Here is a 19,015-nt window from a genome sequence, read left to right as displayed (position 1 = left end):
TTCAGACAAGGTTTTAAGAATTTTCTAGATTCTTACCTTGTTCCCTTCGTGCTTCTTACCCGGTTCACTCCATAAACTGACTGAGTAATGCGCCCGCTCTACCTGCCAGGCACGGTTACTGCTTGCTGCGTCCCCAGCCTGTAAGTCCGCTGTGCGGAGATGACATGAAAGATTGGTCTCCAGTCCCTTTCCCGGTCCTACTGTGCCTCCCGGCTCTGGAGGTTCACCTTGCGGAGGTGAACTACAAGGCTTCAGGCAACTCCTCCCCTTGTCTGCTTCCTGAAATGCCTCAATGCTCAGACCTTCTGTTGCCAACTCTCCCTCTAAAGCTTTGTTCAGGGGTGAGGACAGGGAGCTGCAGGGTGGCACAGGGAGGTGGGACACCACGGACAGGTGATCACAGGTACCAGTCCCCGCATTCACACCTGGCTCTCTAGTGTGGTGACTGGAGCCCCCCCACCTGCTAGGGGTGAGGTGCCAGGGGTCAGATGTGGCACTGTCATAAGCACTGAACATTAGCGCGAAGAGAAAACTTCCTCTTGGCAGTAGACCGGGCCCATAAAGCTTCCGGGTTGTCCAAAAAAGACCAATTCACTCAGCTTGGAGAATCAGTCACTAGTCAAGTGTATAGAGTTGGTCTCTGCACTGCTGTCCTAGGGAGACCTTAAGAAACGGCTCGCTTAGGCGGAAGCGGGCAGCCTTTGGCTCAAATGTAGACTCCTTCACCTGACCAGACCTGGGGTCACCTCAAGTGGCAGCAAGCTCCCCACCACTGCAGGCTGTCCTGCCTGAGCAAGGCTGGAACCAAGGCCCTTCCTTAAGATCCGAGTTGAGAAGGCTGTGTGGTGCCCAACAGAGAGGACAGAGCCACGGGAAGGGGTGCTGAGGGGCTGCTCCCCTTTTATTATCGACAGGAGGTTTTTCTATGGTAGTGTGACACCCCTCCCCTGTGGGACCATTGTCCGACCTGTGTGTCGTCCCTTCAAATACCCTCTCAGAAGAAGAGCCCCCGCATCCGCCTGCCGATGCCTTGTCGATCGTAGAGGACGTTGAACTTGTTCACAAACTGGTTCATGGTGTTGCAGGTTTTGGTGATGGTGCCGAGGTAGGCCATGAGCCCCACGTCATTGCATTGCTGGAAGGAAAAGACCAGTTGTCCGGGGGACAGCGGACTGTCCCATGTCCTGCATATAGACATGATGTACAAAAGCCCCACCTCCCCAGCCTGGGTTTTATACTCACATCGTAAAAGTCTGTCTTGAACTTGTCTGTGCTGAGCACTGGTAGGCAATGACACAGAGCATAGGCCTCCCGCAGGATCTCATGGTTGAAGGGGACCTCTCCTAAAGGCGCAAAAGGACTGCGTTAATGTAGATGCTGTCACCTCCCCAGGAGGGAGACGGAGTGATCTCCCAGGAGGGAGAGGAGTGCCAGGGAGACACTGTCCTACCCGCTTCGGAGGCCTTGACATACTCCAAGATAAGCTTGACCCGGCTGTGCAGCATCTTAATGGCGCTGTGTTGCGCGATCAGGTGCTCGGCCACTGCAGGGAGACAGGAACAGGCCAACGTGTAAAATGAACGTGGCCAGACTTTGCAGCCCCACGGCCGAGAAAGCCCCTTCCTTACCCGTGGAGTTCTCGCCGCTGCCAGTGGCTGTCATCCGGGCTACATGGTCCACACCAATGCGTTCAGCTTCCTCCGTGGCCAGAGTGTAGGTCAGTTCAGCAAACAGCATGGTGGCCTACAGGGCACAAAGGCAGAGTCAGAAGCAGAAAAGGCCCGGGGCAGGATCAGAGGGTTGAAGGGCAGGCCATTACCTCTCCATTGATTATATCGATGACAGACTCAAAAACGCTGACGGGAAGCTGTAAAGAAACAGCGGAGACGGCGTGACATCAAGTGCCCCTGAGCTACTACAGGCCAAACGCTGGGCTTGGCTCTTCCACCGTAGACTTTTCCATCCAATCTTCCCAAAGACCCACTGAAGTAAGGATCATCCCCATCTCCCACGTGAGGCAAAAAGCAGTTTAGAGGTTTAATGACTAACCCAAAGTCACAGCTGCTGAGTGGGAGAATACCCCTCAGGTGAAGATTCAGCCGGTCGGAGACGGGAAAGGAAGGACAGGCTGGGGGTGGGGGTGGGGCTACCAAACAGGCACAGGGTCAGCATTACTCACATCTGTGTGCTTGGTCATAGGGTTCAACTTAAGAAAGAGTGGGCTCTCGATGATCTCGCACACCTGGAAGAGGGGATGGTGGGCACGAGAGTCAAGGCCCATCTTCCTCCCTCCCGTCACTCTCCCCCAGCACGCACGTGTGAGCACGTGTACCTGCTTGTGGACGTGGATGTCGGAGGGGTCAGGCGGCCCACCGGTGGTATACCAGCCCAGAAACTCCAGTTCCTTGAACACCTGTTTGACTGCGGAGAAAGAACCAGAGCACAGGGTTCTTTCTTTAAACCACCCTCCCGTAACTGGAAGCGCCTGGTATATTTTTCGACTTCTCCCCTCCGCACTCAACTCCTGGCTCAACTCACAATAATTAATCCCTTCTATCTTCTCTTGTCCTTTACTGTCATTTGGGGGGAATGCCTAAATGCGGTCTCTTTCTGAGATCCTTCCCACTACTCTCACTCCCCCGCCCCTTCTTGTCCCATTCTGTTTCTTCCCAACACCCGGGCATCTCCCCGACTCTGCCTTTGTTTCTTACTCCCACTCCTCCCTCCCCCTCCAAGCCTCTTCCCCTCTCACACTGCTCCTCCTTGGTGTAGTAATATTCCTTGTCAATGATAATCTTCTCCTCCACAGTGTGGGAGAGCAGCTCAAAGGAGTTCATCACCTCGATATTTCGGCCCTCCTGTTTCCCGATCAGAGCCCCGATCACTGCGGGGAGAGAACGACACGTGAGACCTGAGGGTGAGGAATCTTGGCCCTCATCACTACAAGCCCAAGGGTCGAGGTCCGTGTGAACCACCGTGGAGCCACGGTGACCTGGGGGACGGGGAACCGGTCTCAGGGACGGAATGGGCAAAGACCCCTATTTGGGGGAGGTGACCGAGAGGAGGTGGGAGAACTACGCCGAACACTCACCCTGCATAGGCCGCCCCTCCTGGGAGCGCATGCGAATCCAATGGTCTGAAATGTTGAGAATGACGAGGGGATGGAGAGCGACGGAGACGCTGCCCGTCACGCCGGAGGCCATCACGCTGGGGACTACTGAGGGTGGAGGAAAAGGAGGGCGAGTCGGATTCGGCGCGGCACATTCTGCCCCGGGGCTGCGAGCGGAAGACCGCGGAGCCGGAGCCAGACATCCCTCCCGCAAATTAGTCCAGGGGGAGGTGTTGCCGTCCTGCCTGCTGACTCCTCCCGGGAGTCCAGGGGGGCCTTGTCGCTCCCCGAGGGGCGTCACCAGAGGAGGCCCCCGCGAGGCCCGTTACCTGCTGCATCCACCTCCATCCCGCTGCTCCCTCCAGTCCCGTTCGCCGCCGCCGCCATTTTCCCCGCGCCCGCCAGCCTCGGCCCCGCCCCCTCCCTGCCGGCTTCCGTAGGTCGGCGGCGCATGCTCAGTGGGCGCGGGGCCTCGGCGGACGGGGCGTGCTGCCCCGAGGCCGCCGGGCTCCGGAAGACCCGGTCCTGGGTGTCACCTGCAGCTGCGGAAGTCCTGGAACAAACAGCTTAACTCTGATCCCTCCCAACCTTATCGTCCTCGTCAGTAAAATTGGAATAAAACGGCCTAGTTCCTAAGGCTGTTGCAGGAGGAATGAAAAATCATGTGTTTGCCCTCAGGATGAAATCCAAGCCGCGTGCAAGGCCCTGCAGTATCCGGGCCCGCCTGCCAGCCGGCCTGTCCTCTGCTCTGTCCCGTGGTCCTCCTGCTGCAGCCGCACGGGCTCTCGCTCGCTCCCACGTGAGGGCCTCTGTGACCAACGCCACACCTGACACACAGGAACCCAAGTAGTTCTCAGCGGATGGTTATTTTGAAGTGGTTTTCCTCCAAATACCGTATTCCCCACAGGACTAGGGACATCCCCAGCACTCTAAGCCTTCCCGACCTCTCTACCCTCCGTCTCCAGCAGCCTCGCAAAACTGGCTTGTGGCAAACCTCGCCCTCTCCAGACCTCCCCCCACTCCTACACTCGAGCAGGCTGAGGGCTGCGTTTACCCCCCTGCTGCCCCTACAGTTTGTCCCGCTGGCTCTTTTACTGTGTGTCCAAAGTGTAAGCCCTCAGAAAGCAGGTGGACACCTGTGTCCCGACCCCGCAGAGCCCACCCCAGCGCCCACAGGCAGCAGGTACCCGGAGATGTGTGCTGCTTTATCACTTTCTATCTTCAAGTCCAGTCTTTTAGCAGCGTCTTCGAAACTCTCTTTGTCCCTCTGTTCCCTTTGTCACATCACCTTCGGTAATAAAACCGCCTCCCTGCTTTCTTCCTATAAAGACCCCCTGCATTCCACGTAGTGCCCACTGGGATAACCCAGGATAATCTCCCCATCTGAAGATCCTTAACCTAATCATAAATCCCCGACAGTCTCCCAATCTGAAGATCTTAATTGTAAATCCATAATAATCTCCCCATCTGAAGATCCATATTTTAATGAGATCTGCAAAATCTCTTTTCCCTGTAAAGTAACATTCACAGGTTCCAAGGATTGGGACCTGGCTGTCTTTGGGGGCCACTGTTCAGCCCGCCACAGCACACTGTGGGGGAGCTGGAGAGCATTGTCTTCATGAACTAGCATTATGTCAGTCCATGAAGAGAATCCTGGTGGCTGAAGCAGAATTAAGTTGGAATTCGCTAAGCTCCCTTTTGCCTGGGCTGTACCCAGAGGATTGGAATTCCCTAGGCTCCCTTTTGGCTACCACCAGGCTGGCCCCGGGGTAGCCATGCAGTGGGGGGCAGGGGGAGGGAGAGAAGTGTCAAACCAAGAAATGGTCAGGACAGAATCTTTAATTTTCAAAACAAGTCTAGAAAGCCTTCCTTTCATCCTGATTGTTACCCAAGAGATGGCTGAGCAGGAGGAGATGAACACTTTCAGGGAACAGCCACGTTTAGCAACCAGGATGTCTTACTAAGGTCTGTGGGCCAGGAGGAGGTAAGGGAGGTCAGGATGATCTGGAGGAGGCCGTCCCAGCCCTTGGGACTCAGATGCTGAGGATGGTGGGGAGTGTAGGATGTCCACGCAACACCTTGACTACTGACCCGTTGTTGGGTAGCTTTTGTGAGATAAAGCTTCATGCACCCCAATGTCAGACTGTAGATGGTCTGCAAAACCTAAAACATGACACGGTTTAGTTTCAAGGGCCATAATGATGTGGCCTAAGTCAGGGGATCAGACTAGAACAGGGACATCAGCACCCAGAAAGACCCGAGGAGGTGTCGAAGGTTCAATGGAATTGGTTTAGGTGTGGGCAGGAGCTTCTGGCCAGTACAGGCTTGATCAGCATCTTAAAGGTGCCAGTCTTACCAGAGACCAGGTCCCCACCATGGGCAAGCACACGAGTGACTCGACTGTCAGAGCTAAGGTGTGTTCACTGCTCCCAAAGCACATGATTTTCATCTTCTCTGTCAGCTTCAAGGGGCCAAGTGAGCAGCCAGCCATTGGCTGACAGCCCAAGTCAGCGAAATGTCACCAGCCTCCTCGTGGGGAGTGCTGGCCAGATGTATGATGAGAACAGCGTTGAGTTCTGCCCACTGAGCAGAGCTGTGACATTGGCTTTCAGTTTGGGGCAGCTGGCCCTGAAGCTGGGCAGCAGCAGCTCCCCAGTAGAGCCCATCAGGGCTCACCCCATCAGGGTTCATCAGGAGCCATCAGGGAACCAAGCCCAGGCATTCAGGGGAGACTCTGAGACCTCCAGTCCCTACTGATCCACGTCTCGGGTTCAAGTTCCTTACAAAGCCGTAGTGCCACTTCATGTAAGACCCCTCCGGGAGCACAAGGACTGTGCCCTTAAATAGACCATTCCTGTCTCACCAGTGAGGTCTGCTAGGCTCTGCCGATCTTGCCATCCATCAACTTTGACTTGATTCACCCCAAAATGGGAGTATTGTGTTGGAGAATTACCAAGCCCCCTGGGTCTGGAGTCCTTCAGGAGCAGGTGTGCCCCTAGCTGTGTCCTGCAGGTGGCGCTGTTGCACCGACACTGACGGCGCCTGGTAGGCAAGCTGTGCTTTCCCTTCCTCCTCCTCTGCTTAGCCATCTGCGGGTCCCACTGTCCCCAGCTGCACACAGCAGGCCCTGAATGGGAAAATCCCCTCTAACTCTTAAGGGGCTGGAAAATTGCGGGCATATCCCCCTCCGGTTCCCACTTACATCTTTAGGTGCAGAAGCAGCAGAGACACTGGCCGCACGCAAGATCACTGGGGCTTGGCTTCTCCACCGCAAACCCTGTCCAGACCCTGCGGCTGGATTCAGGCATGTCTTCCCCTACAGGAACAAGGACCAAGGAATTTAACCTGTTTGTCAGGGGTTACAACAACAACCAGCGGGAGACCAGACTACTCCTCCAGACCAGACATCGAGGGCAGGGCCTGATGGTGGCCCCCAAGGGGAAACTGAACGCTCAGGCTGGTTTTTTGACTTTGGCCTCAAGCTCCGGGGTCAACAGCCACAATTCGTACTGCCTCTGCCCTGGGGTGGGGGTGGGGGTACCTCCTGGCTCTCTGTGACAGGCTCTCTCCCCAAGCTTAGTTTAGGAGGGCTGCCTTCCCTCCGAGGCCTGACGAGGACTGCGAGGGGCACCTGGGCTCCCGAAGTAGCTGCTGGAGCCGGTTACCAGCTGCCACAACCACACTCCCAGCATGGCTTTGGGAATAATAGAGCTCATGCACTTGGCATTTCCTCCGGGAGAGATCTGACCATGCTTCCCAGCTGCCTTTCCTCAGGCTGCAGCCCCAACCCTACAGGACGATTGACCCGGCAGCTGCCCCATCTCCACGGCTTCAGGGCAGTCCAGACGGAGATGGAAGGAATGAAAAAGAACTTGAACCCATTTGGTTCACTGAGAGACACACTGTAGAGCGGGCAGCTGGCCCGTGCTTGTCCCCAGGCCAGCCCAGGAGCAAGGGCGGCCTTCCTCCACTCCAGCCTCCCGCTCAGGAACCCCCACCATTGGGGGGGACCAGTTTCCTCTGATTGCCCGGCCCCTCCTGTCTAACATCCCAGGGCAGAGCCCAAGAGAAGCATCTGACTACTGGGGAGTCCCGGGCACGTGGGGACAGAGCAGGCCTAAGCGATGGAGAGGGACAGACAGGACCTCTGGACATCCTTCCGCTATAGCTCTACGGATGAGAGCACTAGCACTGGGGACCATCTGGACCCCGAATGAATGACGGCGATACTCCAGCTCGGTTTTAGTTGTTATTGGAAATGGATGCCTGATTCCACAGTTCTCTTTCCCCTTTAAACCAAGTGCCCTGAGACTGTGCAAGCATGGTCTCTGCGAGCTGAGCCGTGGAAGAAGAGGGGTCTCTTAATCCTTACCTTTGGGTCAGAAGCGCTGTGCTAGTTCCTTGGGGTCACCCCTTTACCAGGCACTTCCCCGTGGAAACGGCAGCTCTGAGGTGTCACCATGCAGAGGGCTCCCTGCCCGGGATTAGGGGTTCATTGTCCCGGGGAGTGCCTAGTGCCGTGACCCAGTGGTCTCCAAGCAATTCAGGGGGGAGTCAGAATTCTCGCTGTGGCTCTGTCGGCCTCGAGGGTCCGGGCTGCCTGCCCCTTTATCTCAGAGGCATGTAACTCATTCTAGACTTTTTGTGGGATGTCTCTTTTCTTTACCACAGAGACTGATGACATTTGCCTTTTCTATTTTCTGTTCTCTTAGTCCAAACACTGACAACCAGGAATAAGCGGAGTACTCCAGGGGGAGCGGATATAAAAGGAAGACTTGATGAGTATTCTAAATTTGCAAGCTGTTTAGAAACAGCAGCAAAATTCCACAAGAAAGAGAGGAAAGTATCCCCTTCCCCCAAGTGTTCAAGCAGAGCTACAGTCTTCCCCAGAAAACCACCCCCCACTGGAGAAAAAGCCTGCAAGCAGAGGAAAGCCGACAGAAATGTCAATGTCTCATAAGAAGGATCTTATAGGACGTCCAGTTGTAGAGCATACAACTCCTGATCACGAGCTTGTGAGTTCAAGCCCCACGATGGGCATGGAGCCCACTTGAAAAAAAAAAAAAAAACAACTTGGGGAGCGCCTGGGTGGTTCAGTTGATTAAGTGTCGGACTCTTGATTTCAGCTCAGGTCTCAATCTCAGGGTGGTGAGTTCAAGCCCCGTGCTGGGCATGGAAAAAAGTCTTTTAAAATTTTTTAAATAATTGGGGTGCCTGGGTGGCTCAGTAGGTTAAGCCTCTGCCTTCAGCTCGGGTCATGGTCTCAGGGTCCTGGGATCGAGCCCCACATCGGGCTCTCTGCTCGGCAGGGGGCCTGCTTCTCCTTTCTCTCTGCCTGCCTCTCTGTCTACTTGTGATCTCTCTCTGTCAAATAAATAAATAAAATTTAAAAAAAAATTTTTAAATAATAAAAAAAAAAAAGGAAGAAGAAAGAAGAAAGATCCTATAAGAAATGTAAATCGGCAGGGCGCCTGGGCGCCTGGGTGGCTCAGTGGGTTAAGCCTCTGCCTTCAGCTCAGGTCATGATCTCGGGGTCCTGGGAGCCTGGGAGCCTGTTTCCTCCTCTCACTCTCTGCCTGCCTCTCTGCCTACTTAGGATCTCTGTCAAATAAATAAATAAAATATTTAAAAAAAAAAAGAAATGTAAATTGGGTTTCTCAGCCATTGGTAAGCATCAGAAAATCCCCAGACTAAAGAAACCTTACTATGTAGTGATTGTGGGAAAGCCTATGTCAGAAGCCACACATTCTAGCATCTGGGGAAACACGCAGGAGGGAAGCCCTTACTCAGCTCTGGAAAAATCCGTCATGGGGAGAACTCACTTCTGCACATTGACTGTGGAAAATTCTCGAGGCAGAACGCACCTCACTGACGTCAGAGAATTTGTTCTCTTGGGGAAACCATATAAATGGGAGCGTGGAAAAGCCTTCAGGAATTGCTCACAGGTTTCTCAACGCCAGAGGCTCCACACTAGAGGGAAACCTTTCAGGAACCAAGTCTGATCACACACTGGAGGGCGCACACTGGGGAGAGACCTCACACGCGCGTTCGCTGTGGGAAAACTTGGCGATCAGGTCTTCTCACAGGACAGAGAATCCTCGCTGCAGAGAAACCTCATAAACGCAGCGGCCATCATCACACACTGAATCATTCGCATCAGAGAGAGGCCACGTCTGTGTAAGCAAACCTTCATGGTGCAAACATCACGGTGCTCACGCTGGAGAGAAGCAAACAGCAAGAAATGCTTTTGTCAAAAGTCAAGTCTTCTCACCCATCAGTGTGTCCCCGCTGGAGAAAGACCTCGCGGCTGCGCCGGGTATGACAGAGCACTGCGTGCTGACAGGGCTCTGAGCAGACACCAGAGGGGCCAGGCTACAGAGAAACCCTATAAATGTCGCACGTGAGACCACCTTCAGTCAGAGCTTGGGTCCTATGATCATCAGTACCACACGAGAGAGAGGCCCCAGGCACGTGGTCAGTGCGAGAGAAACTTCTGTGTCAAGAGGGCCCTTAGCCGAGCACCTGGGTGGCTCAGTTGATTAAGCATCTGAATCTTTTTTTTTTTTTTAAGATTTTATTTATTTTATTTGACAGACAGAGATCACAAGTAGGCAGAGAGGCAGGCAGAGAGAGAGAGGGGAGGAAGCAGGCTCCCCGCTGAGCAGAGAGCCCGATGCGGGGCTCGATTCCAGAACCCTGGGATCACGACCCGAGCCAAAGGCAGAGGCTTAACCCACTGAGCCACCCAGGCGCCCCAAGCATCTGACTCTTGATTTCAGCTCAGGTCATGATCTCAGGGTCCTGGGATCGAGCCCCACATCGGGCTCCCTGATGGGTAGGGAGCCTGCTTCTCCCTCTGCCTGCCACTCCCCCTGCCTGTGTGGGTGCTCTCTCTCTCTCCTTCAAATAAGTATATAAATCTTTAAAAAATTAAAATAAAATTAACCCCCCAAAGTGTATTGTGCTTGGTGTATACAATAAATCCCATTAAAAAAAAAAAAAAGATTTTATTTATGAGAGACGGAGAATGAGCAGGGAGAGGAGCAGAGAGAGGGAGAAGCAGGTTCCCCACTGAGCAGGGAGCCTGATGCCAGCCTTTATCCCAGGATCCCGGGATCGTGACCTGAGCCAAAGGCAGACACCTAAACATCTGAGCCACCCAGGCGCCCCGAATCCCCCCAACTTTTTTTTTTTTAAACAAAAAAAGGCTAACCGATATTATAATCATATTCGGCAACTGTGGAGTCTATCTTTGGAGAAAATTTAAGAATATGTTAAAGACAGAAGATGCCTTATGGTGGCTCAAAAGTATATCAAAACTGGGAATTCCTCTTATAACAGCTGAGATAAATTTGAAAGTCTATAAATGCTCTTTTAAAATGACTTGAGGGGGCGCCGTGGGTGGCTCAATGGGTTAAGCCTCTGCCTTTGGCTCAGGTCATGATCCCAGAGCCATGGGATCGAGCCCCGCATCGGGCTCTCCACTCAGCAGGGAGCCTGCTTCCCCCTCTCTCTCTGCCTGCCTCTCTGCCTACTTGTGATCTTTTTCTCTGTCAAAAAAAAAAAGGTGAAATAGACTTTTTTTTTTTTAAATGACTTGAGGGATGTCTGTTGTGTCTAGAAAGACACCACAGGACCAGCCCGGTGTCCCTCTAAGCCATGAACTGCTCGTGGGGGGACTCCCATTGAACGGTTAGTAACCTGTCCTGGGCTCACACCCCGTGCAGCCTCTAGGCAAACACTTGGCCCAATGCCAGCTTCGAAGCCTCACAGAACTCTTCCTCAAGTAATTCCTATTCACAGAAGTGACAGCTGGGGCTTCGAGAAGGCGAGTTGTCTGCCAAAGGGTCCACTCACAGCAAGTCAAGGGACGCAGCTAGGAATATCTCACTCTCAAACCCGTCATGCTGGCTCCGGGCAGACTCGGCCCGTCTCTGAACAACGATCCTCAGCAGCGGTTAAGCTGCCCATCACAGCGTCTGCTTCAGTTTGTGGTAAGGTCGGGCACCGAGAACAGTCTCTGGAGTCAAGACGAGTGGGAAGTGGCTGGATAGGTAATGCCACGAGGTCCAGGATCTGACTGGACAAAAGTTCGTCTCAGTTCCAGGGTGCCTGGCTGGCTGGCTCAGGCAGTAGAGCATGTGTCGCTTGATCTCAGGGTCATGAGTTTGAGCCCCATGTTGGGTGTGGAGCCTAATTAAAAAAATGGGGGTGCGCCTGGGTGGCTCAGTGGGTTAAGCCTCTGCTTTCAGCGCAGGTCATGATTTCAGGGTCCTGGGATCGAGTCCCGCATCGGGCTCTCTGCTCAGTGAGAGTCTGCTTCCTCCTCTCTCTCTCTCTGCCTGCCTCTCTGCCTACTTGTGATCTCTCTCTGTCAAATAAATAAATAAAATCTTAAAAAGAAAAAAAGGTGTCTCAGTTCCACCAGGACGCGATCACATTTCGAGTTCATTTGTGCTAGTCATACTAACAAAGGAACGGCCCATGTTTAGGACACATCAATTTCATTCCTGATCCTGATTTTTCTCTGCTGCTGTCCAACATGAGTCCTTGGTGTCAGAGGGAGCCCTTGCCCGCGGGAGTCAGACCACAGACCGTGGGCACTTGGCTGGAGCCCTCTTGTGGCTCAGGCTCACTTGGGGAACAGATTGAACCGCGGGGGGTGGTCAGTCCCCCCACGTCAGTCCGAGGAGAGACGCAGACCAGACTGAGAGCTTTCCTGCAGCGGAGCGGCTTGGCGGATTGCTGGGGCCTGGCCAGGGGAGTGCGAGACCCATAGGGCAGGCCGTCAGGAAGGGAGGCCGCACACCCGCTCATGCTCAAGCTCAAGCCGCTGCCCACAGGCGGAATTCCCTGTGGGAAAGGAGATCTGCTCTGAGGCTTCCAGGGGCTTGACTCAGTCCAACCCAGGTTACCAAGGACGATGGCGCTTAGAGCTCTGATCACAGGGACACGCCCCTTAGTGTTTGGTTGAACAGTCATCCCGACAAGCTGACCCACGAAACCATCATATCCCCTTACCTCTTGGACCTGACTTGCTCCTGCTTCACCCCGTTCTTTGCTGACCGGTTATCTCTGGCCCCATTTGAACAGGGGCTCCAGGGACTGCTGGGCTCACGGCTGTACCCGCAGGCCTCCCCCAGGGCCCAGGAAGCTGCTTAACAAATATTAACTGAATAATGCATGTGCAGCCTTTCAGGCAATGCTTGAACCTCTGCCTTAACCCTCGGCCTCTTTCTGAACTTCCCCGCCCCCGTTCCTGGCAGCCTGCTCTCTGCTCAGGCCTCCACCTCCTGACAACCTGACCGAACCTGTCTCTGGCCACTGACCGTGACCGGCCTTCGTCTCCCTTCCCTGGCATGGCCCTTCCCCGTTTTCCCTGAGCACGGGAGCGCGGGCTGGCCTCTGCCACTGCCCGGCCCCCACGCCCCCCCCCAGCCCATGGTTCTCCCTGCTTGTCCCTCCCGGGGTGCAATGGCTCTCACATCCCACGCCGCACCTGCACCACCGCGGACCCGGGGGGCTTTGCTGTCAGGCCCAGTGGATCTTGCTCAGCTACAGACAAGCACTCTTGAGTTTTTCACAGGATCAACTTGCTTGTAAACCTCCAACTTGCTGAGACCCGGCAGAAGGTGAGACAGAACTCAGCTTGCCATGAAAGGCCCTTCCCGGTCTGACCCTCACCAGGGTCTCCCGCCATCCTCCCGGGGGCACCCTCTCCTCGGCCACCTGCCCTCCTTCCCCTACACACCGGGTCCTCTCCAGCCGGAGATGAGCGCTCCCCCGGTTTTTCCACCATGAAAGACTCCCCTGTCTCCATCCTGCAAGCTTGTCTCCTGTACGGGGACACACTCTGGCCAGCAGAGCCACTCGTCCCGCTTTGGTGAGTTAACTTCCGTGGACTTCCGTGGGTAGAGGCCGGGCAAGTCGCGCTGTCCTCCCGGGAGCTGGGCCTCAGCCTCAGCTCCCTGCAGCCGTGACCCCAACCGCGACCTGGCCCAGGGCCAGCATGTCAGCGCTAGCCTGCCTGGCCCGAAGGTGACGGGTTTAGACAGGGAGCTTTCAGTCGCTGGCCGCAGGGATTCAGGGGGTCGGGAAACGTCCCCAACGGGGTGCGTGTTCTACCGAGCAAGCGGCAGGGAAAGGACTGGATGGATGAACAGGCCGGGAAGCGAGCGAGCGCGCTGTGGCTTTCCCACTTCCCCCGGAATCCACCGTGCGCACTGCCAGCTGGCCGGCAAGGGGAGTGAAGTCCGGGTCCCCAAACTTGGTTATGCATCGAAGTCCCCCTCGGGTGGGGGTGGGGGTGTGTAGGGAACCTGAGCATTGCAGGCCCTGCCCGCAAAGGCCTGACCCCACCTGGGCAGTGTGCGGGTGTGCTCGGATCCAGGAATCCGGCCCATGTGCCGCGCGGCACCACAGTCTGCAGCCTCCCGGGGTCAGAGGGGGCCAGAGGAGCAAGTCCCGCACTGCTTGGACGGGGGTCGCTGGGGAGGGCCACACCCCCACACACCCCACCCCCACCTCCCGCCCCCTGGGTCTGGAGGCTGGTCCGGCTGGGGAGGGGCTGTCGCAGCGATCCCCGTGATCCCCGTGCTCCCCACCCGTGCAGTCGGTCTGACTGTCTCCCGCTTCCGTGCCAGCCTGGGGCCGGGGCCTCTCCATCTGGCAGGACGTGTGGGCTTCGCGGGACCCCGCCACCAGCTCCGCACCCCTCTGATCAGTGCTGTCCCCCAACCAGGGCTTCTCAAGCCCTCTTCCCTAGCTGTCAGCCCCGCCTTTCCCATACAGCGTGCTTCCTGTCTCATCAAATCAACCTGCCCTTGAACATCAGGAGCCCGTCAAGTGCACTGTGTTCCGCACTGGACATACATTATTTTGTCTACTCAACAATCCATGAGGCAGTTACTTTAAATTTTAAAATGTTTTAAAATGAGGGCATTCGGCTGCCTCAGTGGGTTAAGCATCTGCCTTTGGCTCAGATCATGATCCCAGGGTCCTGGGATGAGTCCCCTGCAGGGCTCCCTGCTCAGTGGGGGGCCTACTTCTCTCAGCCTCTGCCTCTCTCTCTCCCTGTCTCTCCTGAATAAGTATAATCTTTAAAGAAAAAAAAATTTTTTTAAATGATCACGCAGTGAGTTTTTCTTCCGTTTTCCAGTTCTACAAATTTTAGCACGTGTACAGATTCACGGAACCCCTGCAGAACGGCCCAACTTTTCCGGGACTGCTGCACCATTTTCTATTCCCACCAGCGACGGTTTCTTGGTACACGGGGAGGGATAATTTTACATGGCTAAGGGATGCCCAGAGAGCTGGTAAGTTGTTCCTGGGTGCATCTGTGAGGGTGGCTGCCGAGGGACTCGCATTCAAACAGACCGAGTCAAGAAGACCTGCCCTTGCCAGTGTGAACAGGCATCAGCTTCAGGGCTGAGGGCCTCAACAGAACAAAGCAGCAGAGAATAGGTGCCTCTCTCCTTCCTCTATCTCAACCCTCCTCTGCCCTCTGGCACCGGGGTTGTCCTGGCTTCTCAGACCTTCAGACTCTGGGAGTTACACCGGCCCTCTGGACTCAGACTGAATTATACCATGAGCCTTCCTGGTTCTAGAGCTTGTAAGTGGGATATCATGGCGCAGGAGCTAATTCCCACAAGTCCCCCCTCTTCTGTATCACTCTATATCCTATCATTTCTGCTTTTCTGGAGAACCCTAACTACTGACACCCAAAGCATAAGGAACCAAAAGATAAATGGACAAAACTGGACACCACCAAAATTAAAAATTTCTGGCTTCAAAGGACACCATTAAGAAAGTCAAAGGACGGGCGCCTGGGTGGCTCAGTGAGTTAAGCCTCTGCCTTCAGCTCAGGGTCCTGGGATCCAGCCCCGCATCAAGCTCTCTGCTTAGCAGAGAGCCTGCTTCCCCCCAACCCTACCGACTTGTGATCTCTCTCAGTCAAATAAATAAATACAATCTTTTTTTAAAAAGTCAAAGGAGAACCTATAGAATGGCAGAAAATTTTTGTAAATCAGGCATATCTGATAAGGCTTACACCTAAACCGTATCCTACAACTCAATAATAAAAACCCAACCAATTAAAAGATAGGCAAAGGGTCTGAATAGACATTTCTCCCAAAAAAGAACACGAACGGGGGTCACCTGGGTGGCTAGGTTGGTTAAGCAGCTGCCCTTGGCTCAGTTCAGGATTGCAGGGTTCTGGGATCTAGCCCTGCATCAGGCTCCCCGCTCAGAAGGGAGTCTGCTTCTTCCTCGCCATCCGCCGCTTGCCCGCACACACGTGGGGCTCTCTTTCATATAAATGAAATCCACGGGGAAAAAAGATACTACAAGCAAGGGGAAAGATGCTAGCCGTCAGAGAAGTGCAAATCAAACCAGAATGAGAGCACTTCGCGCCCAAGTAGAACCGCTATATAATAAGGATAGTGGCAAGGGCCGTGGAGGAAACAGAAAAATCAGGAGCCCATAACTAACTGCTGGTGGGCATGTAACGTGGGACAACCACTTGGGAAGAGTGTCTGGCATTCTCTCAAAAGGTTAAATAAAGCATTTGACCCAGAAATTCCTATCCTGAGTCTATACCCAAGAGAAATAAAAACACACAACCGGACAAAAACCGGTACACGACGTTCATCGCACATCATTCTTAATGGCCCAAACGTGGCAACAGCCCCAAATGGCCCCCAGCGGAGGAGAGAATGAACAGGCTGGCAAATGGATACAATGGAGGGTTGTTCAGCCGTTAACAACGATGGAGTGTAGATTCACATGGCAACGCACATGAATGAAGCTTGACATCGTCATGAGAAGCCAAAGAAGCCAGACACAACAGGCCTCCTATTGTGCCATGGCGATCCCATTCACGGGAAATGTCTAGAATAGACAAATCCAGAGAGATGGACAGTGGATGGGTAGTTGCCAGGGGCTGAGGGATTTTGGTGGGGAGGGGGGAGTGACAGCCAAAGGGTATGGAGTCTCTTTGGGGTGATGAAAATGTTCTCAAATTGATTCTGGTGATCCTGGAGAGCTCTGAATACTAAAAACCACTGAACTGTACACTTCCAATGGGTAAACTGTGCAGTGAATGGATGATAATACAGTGGGTATTTAAAAACACAAACACGGGGCGTCTGGGCGGCTCAGCGGGTTAAGCGTCTGCCTTCAGCTCGGGTCAGGATTGGGGGTCCTGGGGTGGATCCCCGTTTCTCCCTCTGCCTGCTGCTCCCCCTGCTTGTGCTTGACGTCAAGTAAATAAATCTTTAAAAAAATAATAAAAATAGGGGCGCCTGGGTGGCTCAGGGGGTTAAAGCCTCTGCCTTCAGCTCAGGTCATGATTCCAGGGTCCTGGGATTGAGCCCCGTATCGGGCTGTCTGCTCTGCAGGGAGCCTGCTTCCTCTTCTCTCTCTCTCTGCCTGCCTCTCTGCCTGCTTGTGATCTCTGTCGAATAAATAAATAAAATCTTTTTAAAAAAATAATAAAAAAATATATAAGTAAATAAACACACACACAAATAAACCCAAGCCATCAAGCAATTAAGGGAGTGTAAGGCACACAGAGCCTTTGCCAAGGGGTGAGCCTCGGTAGAGCAGCGGGGATCCACACTGAGGTGAACCCTGGCCCCTGAATGTCTACACAGGCTGCTTTTCTTTTCTTTTTTCTTTTTTCAGATTTTATTTATTTGAGAGAGCGAGCCTGAGCAGGGAGAGGAGCAGAGGGAGATAATCTCAGGCAGACTCCATGCCAAGGGTAGCGCCCAGTGCACGATGCTGAGATGATGGGCTGAGCCGAAATCAAAAGCTGGTGGCTTAAGCCCAGAGTCCCCGGGGCGCCCCTCGTGCTGCTGCTCAGGAGAGGCTGCTTATGAGGGTCAGATGGGGCTTGACATGAAAAGATTCATGCCATCAGGTACCCTTGTGTATTAAAGGCAGCCAAATTTTCTTTTTTTTTTTTTTTAATGCAGCCAGATTTTCTATCAGGATTTCAAGTGTATTAAGGATCCAGGATTTTGTAGAAGAGCCCCTCACATCTGATGATCTGATTTCCAGAACACAGATTCCTTCCTAGATCGCAGTGCCCCCGCTCGTCCTGGACGGCGGCCAGCACCTTCCTCCTCACATTGCTGGGGAGAGGGAGAAGATGAAGCCCGGGCTGGGGGCTCCAAACGCCTTTGGGCCTCACGGCACCACGTACTGTGCGCCTGGGGGGCTCCTCGCTGTCCCTCCTTCCTTCCTCCTTTCCTGAGGAAAGGGAATAGAGACGGGGACAAGAAAAGGAGTTACTGTCACAGAATTGTGATGATTGAATTAAGTGACATAAAGTACTTAGAACAATGCCTGACACATACTAAGTGTTCAGTGGATGTTGTCTCTTGCTACTTTTTTTTTTTAAGATTTATTTACTTTATTTTATTTATTTTTTTTGTTTTTTAAAGATTTTACTTATTTATTTGACAGAGATCACAAGTAGGCAGAGAGGCAAGCAGAGAGAGAGAGAGAGAGAGAGGAGGAAGCAGGCTCCCTGCTGAGCAGAGAGCCCGATGCAGGACTCGATCCCAGGACCCTGAGATCACGACCTGAGCCGAAGGCAGCAGCTTAATCCACTGAGCCACCCAGGCGCCCAAAGATTTATTTATTTTAGAGACGGCAGGGGCCAAGGGACAGCAAGAGAGGATCTCCAGCAGACATCCCACTGAGCACTGAGCCCTTCAAGGGGCTCGATCTCACGCCCCTGAGATCATGAACTGAGCCAAAATCAAGAATCAGTTGCTCAAGCAACTGAGCCACCTAGGTGCCCCTATTTTCACTTTCTTAATATTTACTATTTTCTTTTTAATTTTTTTTAAAAAGATTTTATTTTTATTGTTTTGACAGAGATCACAAGGAGGCAGAGAGAAAGGGGGAAGCAGGCTCCCCACTGAGCAGAGAGCCCGATGTGGGGCTCAACCCCAGGATTCTGGGATCATGACCTGAGACAAAGGCAGAGGGTTAGCCCACTGAGGCACCCAGGCACCCCAATATTTACTGTTTTCTGATTAAGAAAGCAATGCTTATTTGTGGTAGAAACGTGTGAAAATGTCGAGTTCACCAACACAGGGAGGGAGTCAGATACATGACCCAACAACGAGTAAGCACAGGAGTACACACAAGACACAGAGGTGGCTCGTGGGCAATGAACTTGAGGGGTGGAGGGTGTGGGGAGGGACAGGCACAATCCCTGGAAAGGCTCCACAGAGAAGGTGAAGCTCTCGAGGTTTGCAAAGGTGCACAGGGGTGCAAAGGGCTTTGTTAGGTGGGCGAGGAGGGGTGGGCCCTCACTATAGGACTCAGGAGCTCGAATTTTCTTCTTTGAAGGGACAAGCCACTGAAGGAGTGACAAGACAGGTGCAGAGCTCTAGGAAGACGGAGAGAAAATAAACAGAACAATCCATGAGGAAACTATTTATATAACCCAGGGGAGAAGAAAGAAGGGCCTGTACTCTAGGCTTAGCGGCGATGGAAGCTAGACCACCAGAGGTTGTAGAATCGTAAGGGACAAGGCAAGGAGGTCGCCTGGGTGAGGTTCTCTCCACACACGCCTCCCCACCTCACACGGGAGCCGTCCGGGCCGGGGGTGCAGCCTCCCGCCGACTAGAGCAACGCAGGGTCTTCCAGTCTCTGAGCTCACGGTCATGTCTCATCTGGCAAGTTCAATGGTTTCTTCGTCTGTAAGATGGGGTACCCCACACAGGGTTGTGAGGATTACAGGATTTAACATCAGAAAACCACTTGGAAGAGGGCCAGGCAGGGGACATGCCATGTGTCGGCTACTATTGCTACCACCACTTGGAAATCCCACCTCCCCCAGGACCTCAACTCTGATGAAACCCTCCCTGCGACAATAATCTCTCTCCA

At 53.7% G+C, this 19,015-nt stretch overlaps 1 protein-coding gene and 1 long non-coding RNA gene across 4 annotated transcripts; one reads left to right on the top strand and one right to left on the bottom strand.

Annotated features, from left to right (window-relative positions):
- Positions 1-874: 874 nt before the first annotated feature.
- On the bottom strand, positions 875-6,424 carry COPS6 (COP9 signalosome subunit 6). Of its 2 annotated transcripts, none has more exons than XM_059414504.1 (10): positions 6,312-6,424; positions 3,092-3,217; positions 2,753-2,884; positions 2,333-2,421; positions 2,180-2,242; positions 1,820-1,867; positions 1,629-1,743; positions 1,451-1,543; positions 1,243-1,343; positions 875-1,135 (listed from the first exon to the last, which is right to left on the bottom strand). In XM_059414504.1, the coding sequence occupies exons 2-10, from the start codon at positions 3,201-3,203 to the stop codon at positions 995-997; spliced, it is 894 nt and encodes a 297-aa protein (XP_059270487.1). In that variant the 5' UTR covers positions 3,204-3,217; positions 6,312-6,424; the 3' UTR covers positions 875-994. The 2 variants fall into 2 exon arrangements, with proteins under 2 accessions (XP_059270487.1, XP_059270486.1); XM_059414503.1 differs by lacking the exon at positions 6,312-6,424 and adding an exon at positions 3,439-3,872.
- A 5,711-nt stretch (positions 6,425-12,135) lies between these two features.
- Positions 12,136-18,791, top strand: LOC132026537 (uncharacterized). 2 transcript variants are annotated; one of them, XR_009406935.1, is made up of 3 exons: positions 12,136-12,741; positions 14,268-14,424; positions 18,476-18,791. It is a non-coding gene; the product is annotated as an uncharacterized LOC132026537 (long non-coding RNA). The 2 variants fall into 2 exon arrangements; XR_009406936.1 differs by lacking the exon at positions 12,136-12,741 and adding an exon at positions 12,866-12,992.
- The last annotated feature ends 224 nt before the right edge of the window (positions 18,792-19,015 follow it).

Source organism: Mustela nigripes, chromosome 11, assembly GCF_022355385.1.
Source record: "Mustela nigripes isolate SB6536 chromosome 11, MUSNIG.SB6536, whole genome shotgun sequence".
NCBI lineage: Eukaryota > Metazoa > Chordata > Mammalia > Carnivora > Mustelidae > Mustela > Mustela nigripes.
The sequence above is the reverse complement of the archived record's forward strand: the minus strand, read 5'-3'. Positions and strand labels throughout refer to the sequence as shown.